The 13,371-nt window shown below is 37.8% G+C and overlaps 3 protein-coding genes across 3 annotated transcripts in view; 1 reads left to right on the top strand and 2 right to left on the bottom strand.

Moving 5' to 3' along the window:
• The window catches only part of ramp2 (receptor (G protein-coupled) activity modifying protein 2), a 5,911-nt gene extending 4,700 nt beyond the window's left edge, over positions 1-1,211 (top strand). The window contains exons 5-6 of the mRNA XM_005726060.2: positions 174-303; positions 392-1,211. Of these exons, the coding sequence (XP_005726117.1) occupies positions 174-303; positions 392-641 (380 nt within the window). The 3' untranslated portion in view covers positions 642-1,211. The remainder of the gene's footprint in view (positions 1-173; positions 304-391) is intronic.
• Positions 1,212-9,934: 8,723 nt separating this feature from the next.
• On the bottom strand, positions 9,935-11,608 carry apnl (actinoporin-like protein). Its single transcript, XM_005726061.1, has 3 exons — positions 11,308-11,608; positions 10,707-10,837; positions 9,935-10,602 (listed from the first exon to the last, which is right to left on the bottom strand). Exons 2-3 carry the CDS (start codon positions 10,808-10,810, stop codon positions 10,146-10,148), a joined length of 561 nt encoding a protein of 186 aa, XP_005726118.1. The 5' UTR covers positions 10,811-10,837; positions 11,308-11,608; the 3' UTR covers positions 9,935-10,145.
• A 375-nt stretch (positions 11,609-11,983) lies between these two features.
• LOC102203684 (cytolysin RTX-S-2) overlaps positions 11,984-13,371 on the bottom strand; it is a 2,215-nt gene continuing 827 nt past the window's right edge. The window contains exon 3 of the mRNA XM_005726062.1: positions 11,984-12,697. Within this exon, the coding sequence (XP_005726119.1) occupies positions 12,268-12,697 (430 nt within the window). The 3' untranslated portion in view covers positions 11,984-12,267. The remainder of the gene's footprint in view (positions 12,698-13,371) is intronic.

Here is a 13,371-nt window from a genome sequence, read left to right on the forward strand (position 1 = left end):
GAAAGCACTGTATCGAACGGTTCAATATCGATACGAATATCGTTGCACCCCTAATAATTTGATAAAGGGAGTCTTGCAGAAGTTGTTTTATGTACAACTCATTTTTAAAGCCACTTTCTTTTTCCCTTTTCCCCCTTTTTTGTTGTTGTTGATTCTTCTCTTCTGCTCTGTAGTTTGTGAAGTTGAGTCAGATGGAATGGGCTGCCTCTCCGACATGTTTGCTGTTTACTGTGTGCAAAGTTTTAAGCTTGCAATGGCATCACTGAACGAAACCGACTGGTGCGTTTGGAGTAAGGTAAACAGGTAAGTAGGGTGCATTTATATTTAAAATGAATGTTTTTTGTTTAAATGCCAATTTCTAATTTACTTTTCATGTTCTCCTTCTATTCAGTTGGTACAGCAACCTAAGCATGTGTACAGAAGACATATGTGACTTATACTTCATCCCATGGCCCAACCGTGTGGTGGAACAGACCTTTTTGGACATTCATTCCCTTTTTTTCAAGGATTGTCCCACAGATGAGCTAAGTGACCCACCACCTGCCATCATGTTTGCTTTGGTCATCACGCCCATCTGCCTGATCCCTGTCATGGTTAGCCTGGTGGTACTTAAGACCAAAAATGGGGATGGCAACTCCTGATAACCTAGAATCTCTGCTCAGCTATGTTCTCTCTTTTTCCCTAACCTTGTTTACAGACTGCTCATACACTTTCATCTCAGTAGAGACTGAATCTTTAGATCTTCTGCACTTCACAACTTAAATTAGCCACATAGACATGGTTGGCACTATCTCAGAGATAATGTTCTGTGGCATCACAGCTGTTTCTCTTAGGTGACATACTTCTTAATACAGACAAACACTGTCAGAAACTATGTTCTGTACTATACTGTATCTCATTTACTGTGACAAAAATGTTTTGTTTTAAACCACTTGACACTAGAGTTGGCCATTGCTTGAAGCATTGGTCATCTCTTGTTTGCTCACAGTATTTCATTTATACTGGAGAACCCAATATTCGTGATTAGCCTGACGAAAGCTCCGGAGCTTGTTAAAGTAGAAACAAAATTTGTATTGACACTTTGTTTTATGCAAGAGACTCGGGCTGATGAAAGACAAGGTAAAGTTTATTACTGAGCTGCTTTTGCATTCATAGACAATGTTTTGTTAGTTTTTTTGCTGTTAAACTTTGAGCCTAAAAATATAAAATATATTTATGAAGACAGCATTTAGAAACTAAATGATTTTTAATTCTGAAAAGGAGAAAGATGTTCATATCTGATCTTTGACAAAGGTCCTAAACACTCAATAGTGTGTATGTGTAGGGAGGAGAAGAAGTTAACCATATGCTTGGATCTAGTTATTCAAGTCACAGCACACAAATTGTTCAAAGGGTCGAGGCCTGTTTTTATTAACTGTAAGTAATCTTCATACTCATGTGATGAGAAGCTGGTTAAAAGAAAATCGTATCTCCCTCCAGACAAAAGACATTTTAAGTTGCCTGCACAGAATTGTGACAAACACTGAACAATGACAAAAAGACAAAAGTCTTATCTTTAGCCCTGAATGACAATAAAGCCACTATAAGTGCTTTCAGATTTAGAACAAAAATGTGTATTTATATACTCTTATGTATTTCTGCTATTGTCAGGACTTCATGGACTTACTGTGAAAGTACATCCTGCCTGCTCTCATGCCATGAACTGTATGCATTTTTATTTTTTATATTTTAAACCAATAAATCTACAGTTGTATGCTTACTATGACTTGTAAATACAGTACCATTCTTGTGAAATTACCCTTTCACCTTTGCAGCTATTTGATTAAACACCCTTTTCCCTTGTGTGTAAGGCAGATGGTCTTGCTTTTTGCTCTAGTCAGTGTTTCACTGTCTCTTTAGTGATCAGTATATTGCAGTGCAGTTGCTGTGCTCTTCAAGTGCTGAGGTAGTGAAGGAAGCAGTGACAACAGTCATGTATCACGCCCTCATCTGGCACACAAAACACTACAGGGTGGGCCTGCATTTGTGTGTGCGTCTATGTGTGTGTGTTTGGCAGGACTGGGTGGGAAAATGTGTTTAGTGACCTTCTTCCTCTCTAGATGTCGGGTCATTCTCACCCTCCCCACCCCCTTCTGATCTCATCCAACTTTGCGTTACGTCTTATAGTTAGAGCCAGGAAATACATTTTCTGGTGCCATTGCGCAAGATGAGACTCTGCAATCAACATCAGTCATGTTTTATAAATCACAAAATATTAACATACATTCTATACACAAAGGGCCAATAGTTGTACATGAGCTTTAAAATGTTTCAGGAAAGAAATTTTGCCCTCTGGTGGTTCTATTAAAAACTGACAAACAGACATAAACAAGTAAATTTTGAACACAGACACCACTATCAAAACAACACAAGAAAAAACAAAGAAAGGAAAAAAACACTGATTTTTTTCATGAAAATACTTAAGCACAAAAGTCCTGTACACAGTGGAGCCTGTTAATAATCTTTTCTTCATCTCTACTATCACAGCAATGCAAGGCTTGACAGTATTTGGCTCTGTTAACCCATTGTTGGGTTTTTAATCCTTTGTTTCTGGAACAGCATGTTTTGGCAAATGGGCACAATTAAGTGCATGGAACTACATACAAGTGCACTAAAGGCACCACCTGCCCAATGATCAATATCATTGGGCAATGAAGCTGCTATTTAATGGCTTAAAACAGTAATAAAAATACCACAAACAAGCCAAACCATATAAACAAATAGATATATGTAGTGCTTGCAAGGTAATGTGAAGGGGACCAAATGGGAAAAAACAGTCATTGCTCAGAGCTCTGAATATATTTCTTTTACACATACAGAGGTTTAACACGCTCACCAGTGACACATCTAAAAAAATGACCAATGCAGCTGCTCAGAAAACCCCTCCTTAAATAGGTGCAGGTCATACCACCACCAATAAAATTTAAAAGATTTCCCCTGACACAGTCCAGCTACAAAAGACAAATACTGTAGTTATTTTAACAGAGCTCACATATATCTGACTACAAACACACTCCAGCTAAATAATATGCAAACTAACTAAATCAAACCAAATTGAAGATTCAGCCCGATCCCACCCTCAGCTCTCATCTGATGGTTTAACCCACTAGCAGTGGATAATTGGAGAACTCCTTTCAGGTGAGCATCATTAGGCCGTAATCGTGTGTGCACTCCATGAATCAGGCCTTCAGGAAGCTGACCTCAAAAAAGAGAGTGAGTGGTTAATGGACTTCAAAACAAAAGCATAACAAAACCAAAACTTCCTGGAAGACATTGTGGGTGTCTCACTTTAGTAAGGGAGATGCTTCCCATCACATCAATAAAACAAAGAAAAATAGTGACATACTTCTGAATGTTTCTATTTTTAGAGGCATGTACATATTAAATATGTATCAACAACACATGTTCTCTGAGGGATCTGGGATTGGTTTGTAGTAGCGCCACGAACTATCATTTCAACAGGAATCGTTTCAAGTGTATGAGGTCAATAGTTTCTTCTCCAACCTCTTAGATATACCACAGTACTATTAGATAATATGCTGAGTATAAATCGGCTGATCCAAATGCATTTGCATAGGGACCCTGTTTTGAGTTGAAAAATTTAAGTAAAAAAAATGCAATGATTTGATTGCAATATTTAAAGAAACATATTAGCTCATTTTGACTTTTCAAAAAGAGTTTACACTTAAAAAGGAACACTTGACCTAACTTAGCTAATAGGCTCATCTCTACCTTTCCTTTTGTTTCTAAAATTATTTAAAGAGTAGTTGTGAAACAGTTAACTAATCTGCAGAGAAACGGTTAATTTGAAGAGTTTCAGACAGCATTAGTAAGGTTATGAATACTCTTCTTATGATAATGGAGTCATCTCTATGCTTGTCGTGCTAGACCTCAGTGCAGTTTGATACAATCGATCACAATAGTTTACTGCAGAAATCGTAGTTGTAGTGGGTTGAATCATATGTATCGAATAGACTCTAATTTGTTAATGCGCATGAGGAGTGTTGTTCACACACTAAGGTTAATTACGGAGTTCCACAAGGTTCTGTGCAGGGACCAATTCTATTTATATTATACTTTCCTCGGCAGTACTATTAGAAGACACGGCATACATATTCATTGCTATGTAGAAGATACCCAGCTTTATCCATCCATGAAGCCAGAGGAAACACACAACAACTAGTTAAACTACAGGAATGTTTCAAAGACAAAAGACCTGGGTGACACTAATCTCCGCTTCTAAATTCAAATAAAACTTGACCTTAGAAATCATAGAAACATGGTGTCCAACCAGATACCTGCTCTGTATGGCATTACCTCAGCTCTAGGATATGTTCTTAAATATGCAAATTAAACAAATATGTAGAAGGACTGCCTTCTTGCATTTTGCGCAAAATGTCTAAAAATAGAAATATCCTATCCTTGAGTGATTCTGAAAACCTAGTTTATGCATTTATTACTTCTAGGTTGGATTGTTGCAATTCATTATTATCAGGGAGTTCTAAAGGCTCATTGAAAAGCCTTTAGTTGATACAGAATGCAGCATATACTGCCTTCAGACAACTGGTGTTGTGATTTGGCACTATATGCAGTGCCAAGTCACCAAATTTTTATATAGTGCCAAATCACCAAATATGTGATGTGGCACTATATAAAATTACCTGAATTGCACTGAAATCCCGAAATGGGATGGGACCATATGTTAATCTAAAACCTGTATATATCTTTCAGCACTGAAGGTGTCTTTCCAGATGTGTGAGCTACTAATTCCACCCCTATACATTCAGAAATTACTATACATATCTACCCATCTTTACTTCTGAGAAATTCTTCCTCTCTAAAATGCTCTTTTTATACCCAATCATGTTAGTCGCATGTTTCCAATTCACCTAATTAGCTGCAAGATGTTCCTCCAGCTGATTCTTTTTAGTACCATTTACTTTCCCAGAACCTTTTGCCATTGTTCCAACTTTCTCTAAACATGTTCCTGTACTTAAAAATTAGCTAATATTTTTTTTTAATGAAATTGTAAAATCTCCCAGTTTAAACCAAGTTTTCTGTGTTCCATTGTGAATGAACTCTTGTTTTAAGATATTTTCAAATAATTACATTCTGATTGCATTTAGATTTTACAGAGCATAAAATGTAAACAGCCTTTTTATCAAACCTAACCTTGTTTTGGAATTCGTTTCTAGTTAAACTAATTCTCATAGAAAAGCCATGAACACACCAACATGTATTTCTGAAATAAACTTTTTAGAGTAAAAAAAAGATACACTGCCCCCCATTCTCTCACTAGGAGGGACCAGTGAGCCTCAGCTGTGCACCTGGTTGACGGTGTTGAGTTTTGGCTCTTTGTTAGGTGCTTCTGGATCATCTCACTATGGGAACCCATGACTGCAATACCCCAGTGATCTGGCAGTGTGGTTGGAATGAGGGCATGTTAGGGCATCTATCAACTGCTGCAGGCTTTCATATGTGCCCTTGATAGTGTGACTGGGGATTCATGTATGACTGATGAAAGGGAGAATCTTAAGTCAGCCTATATCAGGTTCTTGATCAATTAGTGATATTTAATTTGATTTATAGATGTCCTGATGCCTAATAAACTTTTTCTGCATGACACATGTTTTTTTCCCCACTTGCTAGATTATTGCCACACATACACACTGGAGTTTGTCCAGATTTGATGAAAATTAAAGATCGCACCCACTGATGCGAGTCATTCAGTGTGACATGAGTAATTACTTTGTTGTGTGAGAGCCAGGCAGCTGGTACTGCTGTGTCAGAGCTGACCCTTCAGCTGGCTGACACCATGCTGGCAGCAGATGACTGTACATTCAGCTAGGTTTGACATGAAAACGGCTGCTAGATCAGTCAGAATAAACTCAAAGAAATATGAAGCATGGATAACCTTGTTTCACTGCCAGCTGAAAATGAAAATGAAAAGAGCCAGAAACATCAGTTCTCCAGTGATGATGAAAAGGAGCAAGGCCTGCAGCAGCCTGCAGATCAACAGTTTGATGAGGAACCTAAGACATTTATCCCTGAAAAAGCAAATTATATATATATATGAACTGTAAACACACTTTTTTTTTCAGCTGATACTGCAAACTTGTGAGAAAACGCCTTCTTTGTTGTATCCAGCAGATACTGAACATTGTTCACTAAACCTGCTACTTTAATTGCCAATTTGCCCTGGGCAGAAACAATAAGTGTGCTTTTTATTCAAAACAGCTGGATATTGTGAGCAATTCTGAGCAAAAAAACAAACAGTCAAAAAACCAAGTGTTCAAGCAGGATAACCAATAATGAGCTGGGAATCATGGGAATGCTTCAGTGTGAAGGGAAGCCTGGTTTCACTTATTTTAACTATTTTTTTTCTGTGAGGTCATCACTACAAATAGCCTTTCTTAATGCTTTTTGCATAAAAATATCAATTCTAGCTACTTTATGGAGCAATTTTATGTAGGGGTTATTGCATTGAAATTTTATTTTCTTAAAGGTATAAAAAGGAAAGTAGGTCGACTGACAGGATAAATTCAAGTTTAAATGAATATGCTTAGTGTTAATAAAAAAAAAAGCTGAACGTTTCAAATTCAAATCGCTATCCTTTTTTACAAGATTAAAAATATTTAGAGGATTCAAAGCATCAAGAATGATTTTGTTAATGTAAAACTTCTGAAAATAAAGAACACCTAAGTGTTTTCCTTCAGGCTATCGGTATTGTTACATGATACACATCTGTGTCACTCTACATGCTGAGAGATTCAAAAATAACAAACTAAAATGGTATGACAGTTCCCTGCCAGGAATAACATGACATTTGACCTTCATGTATCAGCTTAAAGGAATTATTAAGAGTTTGTGAAATATAAACTGCATAAATCTTCGAAAACAAAACAAACAAGCACGTCTGTGTAAGCCAACCTTCCCCCTTTTCCCCCACTCTTACAGAAACTGAACCTGACTGAGACTGAAGCCTGAAACTGAGCTCCAGAGTTGGGGCTGCAGGTGTTGGGTACCAGCCTGACACACATCAGGTCAGATGCACAGCAAACTATCAAAGTGTACCAGACACTGCTGGATGTCAAGACATGTTTGTAGCTGGTGGTAGGAGAAGGAGACACGGAGTAATCAGTTTCTGAAGGACACAAAGCCAGCTTTACCTCTTAAAACCAAGAATTTGAAATAGCTATTCATGGGACATATTATATTATGAATGTCGTATACAAACTGTAGAGTTTAGAAAAGGTTTTTACCCAAATACTTTCCCCCAGCTGTCTCTAAAATGCTTAGAGCAGGTAATTGTGTGAGATAATTTATGTAGGAGGCCTCTAGATGGCAGTCTTTGAGAGCTTATTCTGTTGTTGACGATGCTGAAAAACTAACCTTTTTAAGTAGAAGCCTGTTTATTTTAAGGGGCAATAATATCTTTTATGCAGCTGATTATAACCTGGGTGATTTTTACACAGAGGTATAGGCCCACGGTCAAACTTTAGATCATGGAAATTTCTTTTGCACGACCAGATTGACAAATATATTTCTTAAACACTGTTGGCGATTAGAATCACTGTAAAACAAAATAAACTGGAAGCTGAAATTTAATATTAAGAATGAATTATCAAAAAATATGTTAAATAGACACAGGAAATAACAGGTGGGGATTATGGAAAGGAAGCCACTCCTTTCCAAATCTTCATGTGTCTTCTTTTCTTTTTCTAAAAATAAAGTGAAAATTGATGAAAAATGTAGCCACTATATTAGTAGTGCCAGAAATGAATTCAATAATTATTATTTGTGATATAATAATGCAGAAAATGCTATTATAAAGTAAAAATGCTTCCTAAAAATGCAAATAAATAACAGTTTTTATATTTTCCCATGTTTTCCAATTTTATTTGAGTTGCTGTGTGCTTTAAAAATTTTTTTCTCAACTTCCTGTAGTGTTTGTAACTAGAACCTTGCAGTCGTTTAAATGTGATCAGCTGATATATGTCTCATAAAAAGACATGTTGACTTTGCTCCTCTCGTGCTTTTATTCACTTCCCTTGCCTCTTAACATCCGGGAAGGATTGGAACAGAAGGTTTTATCAGAAAAGTAGTCAGATTCCCTCGTGTTTAGCATCTGTTTCAGTCCTCAAATGCTGAGCCTCTTATATTTATCTACCTAGAAAAAAAAATTCTCATATCTTTTCTTCCTTGCTTAAGGGTCTAATCCTGCACTGTTCTCCAAAGATTTTGTTCACTTCAAAATACAAATCGCATAATGCACAAAAGAATGCACAAAAGAATGCATTTGATATGAAATATCTGCAGGCGCAGGTGCGTATCCAGACTAAGAGATGCTCACCACAAAAGGGTGCAAACACATACTGTACATACTAATGTAGATGCAAATACTGGAGCACACTTACACAAACACATGCAGTAAACAGTATGATGCAAATAATAAATGTGTACTTGTGTGCACAGGTATAGTAAATGCTAAGGAGAGATTGAAGAGGAAAATTTGAAAGGAATGTGCAGGCATTTGTCCTTAAGTTAATACCTAAAAAAACACCTAAAAGTTTCTTGTTAGTGTTCCCATCTGTTTATAGGGACTGTTTCGTTTCTCCAGTGTCACTCAACAGTGCTTCAGGGATTGTGCTTAAACATGCTGAGGTTATGCCTCTTTTCTATGTTTGGCTTTTATGCAAATGCAAAGGTGACAGAGTGCAGAACCTTTGATCTGAGCTTCTTTGTGGTTTGAACTGTTAATATGGCGAAACCACCATAAATCTAATGGGAAAACAGAATCAGGAAGGCAGTATTGAGATTGTAGACGGAATAAGCAGAACCTATAATAACCTCATACAAGATGTGAATTAAGAGGAGATATTGTGCCTTCTTTGTGACAAGCTCACAGGGAAATTTCCCTAAGGTTAATGACTGTCTCTTCAAAGAATTGGCTGTGCCATTACTGGAAAATAAAATCTGATGACGACATTACACAACAAGATGGTAATTTCTACCCAATTAAATAGTTCTAAGCTTTTAGTAAGTATCACAAGTTACAAAAATAGGGTCTTCACCCAAATCTCATCCAACTTGACAAGATGATAATCACAAGAAAACAGATGTAAGTTATCTCAGGTTTACTGCTTCGTAAAGATTAAGTAATGAGCTTACATTACAAGTTATTACTGCAAATTAACAGTAAATGGACTTGTTCTAAAATAGCACTTTTCTACTCTACTTGACCATTCAAAGCACTTAACATGCCTCATTCACCCAGTCATACAGTATCTATCCCAAGGATACTTGGCATGCATACTGAATGATCTTTTGGCTAACCAGTAACGCAGACTTGCGTTGCATGTTTTTAGAGATATTGAATGCTTTGATTTTACAGCAAATTTTGTAATTTAGCCGTAACATAGCTAATAGCTATTACAATTTCATAAATAATACAATTGTTTTTCAAGTGATACCAAGACTTTGAGAAGTAGAATTCAGCCATGGGGGGAGGGGACAGCCAAAAAGAAACAGGACCCTTTGTTTTTGTCTATATCAATCCCACTTCAGATTGATCCTTATGAAGCCTTTATAAATGCACAGCACATGGCGCATGTTTTGGAAATCTCATTTTTTAAACCCTTTGCATCTTCTAAACTCAGTCAACAGACAGTCATACACAAATAGCTTCAGAAAAAAGGTTTATTTTATTCCTCAGACTACAGTGTCAAGGTAAATACAGACAAGCTTTCAGCGTATTTCATTAAGCTATATGCCCTCATCCTCCGGTGAGTCATCCTTTGATTTCCATTTCTAAAGATTCCATTTTAAAACTGAATGCTATTGCAACAGAGAGAAGCTGTGATTATACAGTGTGTGCGTGTGTGTGTGTGTGTGTGATCGGGGGCTGGGAGGGTGGGGGGTGAATTTATAAACAAACTAAATTCATATCTTAAGCAGATTTACTGAAGGGTAATATCCAGGTATACAGACACATGTCAGCAACAATGCCTGCTGTATTAGAAACAGTCTACCAGGAAGAAGCAGAAGGCAGAGAATGAATTCTGCTGTCAGGAAACATGACAAAAATACTGGTATCAAGGGGCCCTTTAATATGCCTGCTGGCCCATGGGTGTAAGAAGCTTATCCCACACCTCTACCTTCATGATAGCTTTGCCTAGAGGACACATAGTGGCCCTGATATCTAGGCGGTTACCCATGTAATTGATTCCTGACCCAGTGGCTTCCTCCCTGACAAACCCATGTTCATGCTGATTCTTCTCGTAGTACATTTCTTTGTACAAATCCTTGTCACAGTTACGGCCCCTTTTATAGATGCCCACTGCAAACCAGTTCTTGTACAGGTTGTAGTCCCAGGGGACGGAGAACATGAGAGCCACAGTCTCAGCGAAGTCATTCTGTGACCTCTCGAAAAGGTCATAGGTCAGTACACCAACAGCTCCTGTTGCTTTGCTGCTGGACTTGGTGAATGTGCAAACCTCTGTCTTTAGAGGGCGCACTGTAGGTTGCGGTGGGTTGTATGCATCCCCATTCTCAAGGTATACCCTAATTAGTACACAAATAGAAAAATGCATTCAACATTTTTTTTTTTTTTGGTCTTCTATGTATTTCATATAAGCCCGAAAAGTCACAACACGGGCTGGGCTTACCTGGGGTTAATAAGGCAGTAGCTGTTAGCGAGATTTGATATTTCGATGGTCACACTTCTCTTGCTGCTCACGTCAGCAGCTACAGCTTCAGCTGTCTCTGTCATGTTGCAGTGGCTGCGAGCTCTGTTGATCTAATAAAAAATAATTTAAATGTCAACCAGCTCATACCTGTAACATGGATGTTTATTTCCTCCTAACTGCAGTGAGAATCATAGGAATAAACTGATAACAATATAGAACTCAGGTTTGACCTCGTCTCTGATGATGTACTCTAATATCATTACGCTGACCTTCAAAAGCACACATCGACTGTCACTGCGTAAAAATAGTGTATTTCACAGGCTAATGAGATTTTACAAGAGAACATAGAATTGCTGCAGTCTTTTAACAGAGTGTACCACTCCAGTGACAGTACTTTATAATTAGTACTACACAGTGATAAAGTTAGAGTGAAAATGAAAGAACATGATCCCTCATTTTATCAACAGATACATTAAAGAAATCAAACAAAAGCCTCATCAAAGTTCTATATATCTTACAAATTATAAGAGCTAGGAGAGTCATTGTTCTAAATGTATTTTCCCTAAATGAAGTGACTTACCTGCTGAGAAACGCTGTTAGTACTTGAAGTCCAAAAACAGTAAAAGTTGCTGGTTGGTTTTCCTTTTTTGTCTTTTTCTTCTTTTTCTTTTCCCCCCCCCCAAGGATGTATTAATCACTCAGAAAACCCTCCCAATTGAAGTACAACCCTGCTTAAATACAGGATAGCACACCCTCTTTCCAAACACACGACCCACACGAAAAGAAGACTATGAGAACAAATATTACTCTTTTCCCCTGTGGGATGAAACAGCCACACCCTAGCCTGTGGCTAAATTGAACAGTTTCCAACAATTTCCCATTGGATCCCAACCACTGAGGTGAGCCCTTCAAGACTATAATAACAAGACATGAATGTGTTTTGGGACTGTCATTCCTCTTGTATTGTGAAACAGTAAAAAAAAGCAGATCAAACAAGTTGGGACAGACATTTCTGGAGCGATACTTTGCTTAGTATCTTGCTGAAACTCTTGCATTCCAAATACCACACAATCAAGCAAGATGGAGAGTCTAACAGCGAAGGAAGAACAATATTGTTTTTGTAGAAATTAAAAAAACATCTTCCATCTGTTGTTGCTCATTAGAATTGGACGGATCCAGATAAGAGATTAAAAAATGATTACAGTTCATCAGTAATAATGAAAGCATATGAATGAAAACATATCCCACTCAAAGTAGCACAAGCATTGGGTCTGAATGCTTTATTACCATAATAAACGAAAATAGAGTATTCAGTGTACATGAGCCCAAGAGCTAAGCTAATGGAGAATCAATGAGGTGGCTGTCAGATATTGATATCTTTCAGCAGACACAAAATACAGATGACAGCAAAATCAGTCTTCCTCTTCTCCTAAATGTTTTTTTTTAGGATGACAAGAGTCGTCAAATCAAATGAAGTTTATTTTTCTGCGACTAGAAAAACAAGAAAACACAGAAAAGCAGAACACCAGTAGACTGCACACTAATGACCCATTTTATCATAGAGCTCCACTTTAACCATGGCTTTTCCAACAGTAGACATTGTGGCCCTCAGGTCAACATATGTTGCCTTGTACTCCAGCCCACAGCCATTTGCCTCAGAGCGGGTGAAGTTGCTGAGATCCTTCCCATCATACATCCGGTCATACAGCTGTTTGTCACAAGCACGGGATTGCTCAAACACACCCATGGCCAGCTGGTTCTTATACAGGTTGTGGTCAAAAGGCACAGAGAACATGATAGCCATGCGCTCGGAGCAAACCCGGCTCTGCATATGGAACAAATCGTAGGTTAGAATGCCGACGGCACCCGTGGCAGTGTTGTCATCCTTGGTGAAGGAGCACACTTCTGTCTTGGTGGTACGAATCGTGGGCTGGGGCGGGTGTTGACAGAAGCCACTTTTCATGTACACCCTACACATTAGAGCAAGAGATAAATCCTTACCGTCACTACTAATCAGTTAACAACTTTCATGTCACACTTCTCATACTTTTGATGAAAAAACACACTTTTGTAACTTTTGTGGAGATTGTCAATTTACTTTTTGAGTGTTGGGCTTTCCAGGGTGAAACATCTTATGCTGATGGATGGAGTGTGACTGGGAGTACTACTGTGGACTTCTAAGCAACAGTGAGTGTACCTGCATGCGATGTGCAATGAGGCAGTGTGTGTCACTGCATGATGGATAGGTGGATGTTCTCAGCAAAGTAATGTCACACATGAAAACCAGCCATCCAAAATATGGCCTGTCTTCCCACAGCTAGATAAATGTAGAAGGATGGCACAGATTCCAATAGACATGAATTGTTTATATTTATTTTGTTGCTGTGTTTTATTAATTTTTTTTCTCCTTTTTGTGGTCGGAGGGGGGGAAATCCATATTACATTGTTGAGAAATACAGTAGGTGGCTATATAAAACTAATATTTTATTAATGTTATAATAGATGGTGCACTGTATTTTGCTTGCAGTGCCATTGAGCCCTCCTTGTGAAATTTAGGTTTATGAATTATTAGAAAGAACACAAGGTGGAGATTGTGGTGACCCCCAAATTATACATGGCTGTTATGCAAAAAAAAAAAAAAAAA

The sequence above is a fragment of the Pundamilia nyererei genome, unplaced genomic scaffold (genome assembly GCF_000239375.1).
Source record: "Pundamilia nyererei isolate P.nyererei 1_Seehausen unplaced genomic scaffold, PunNye1.0 scaffold00018, whole genome shotgun sequence".
Classification (NCBI taxonomy): Eukaryota; Metazoa; Chordata; class Actinopteri; order Cichliformes; family Cichlidae; genus Pundamilia; species Pundamilia nyererei.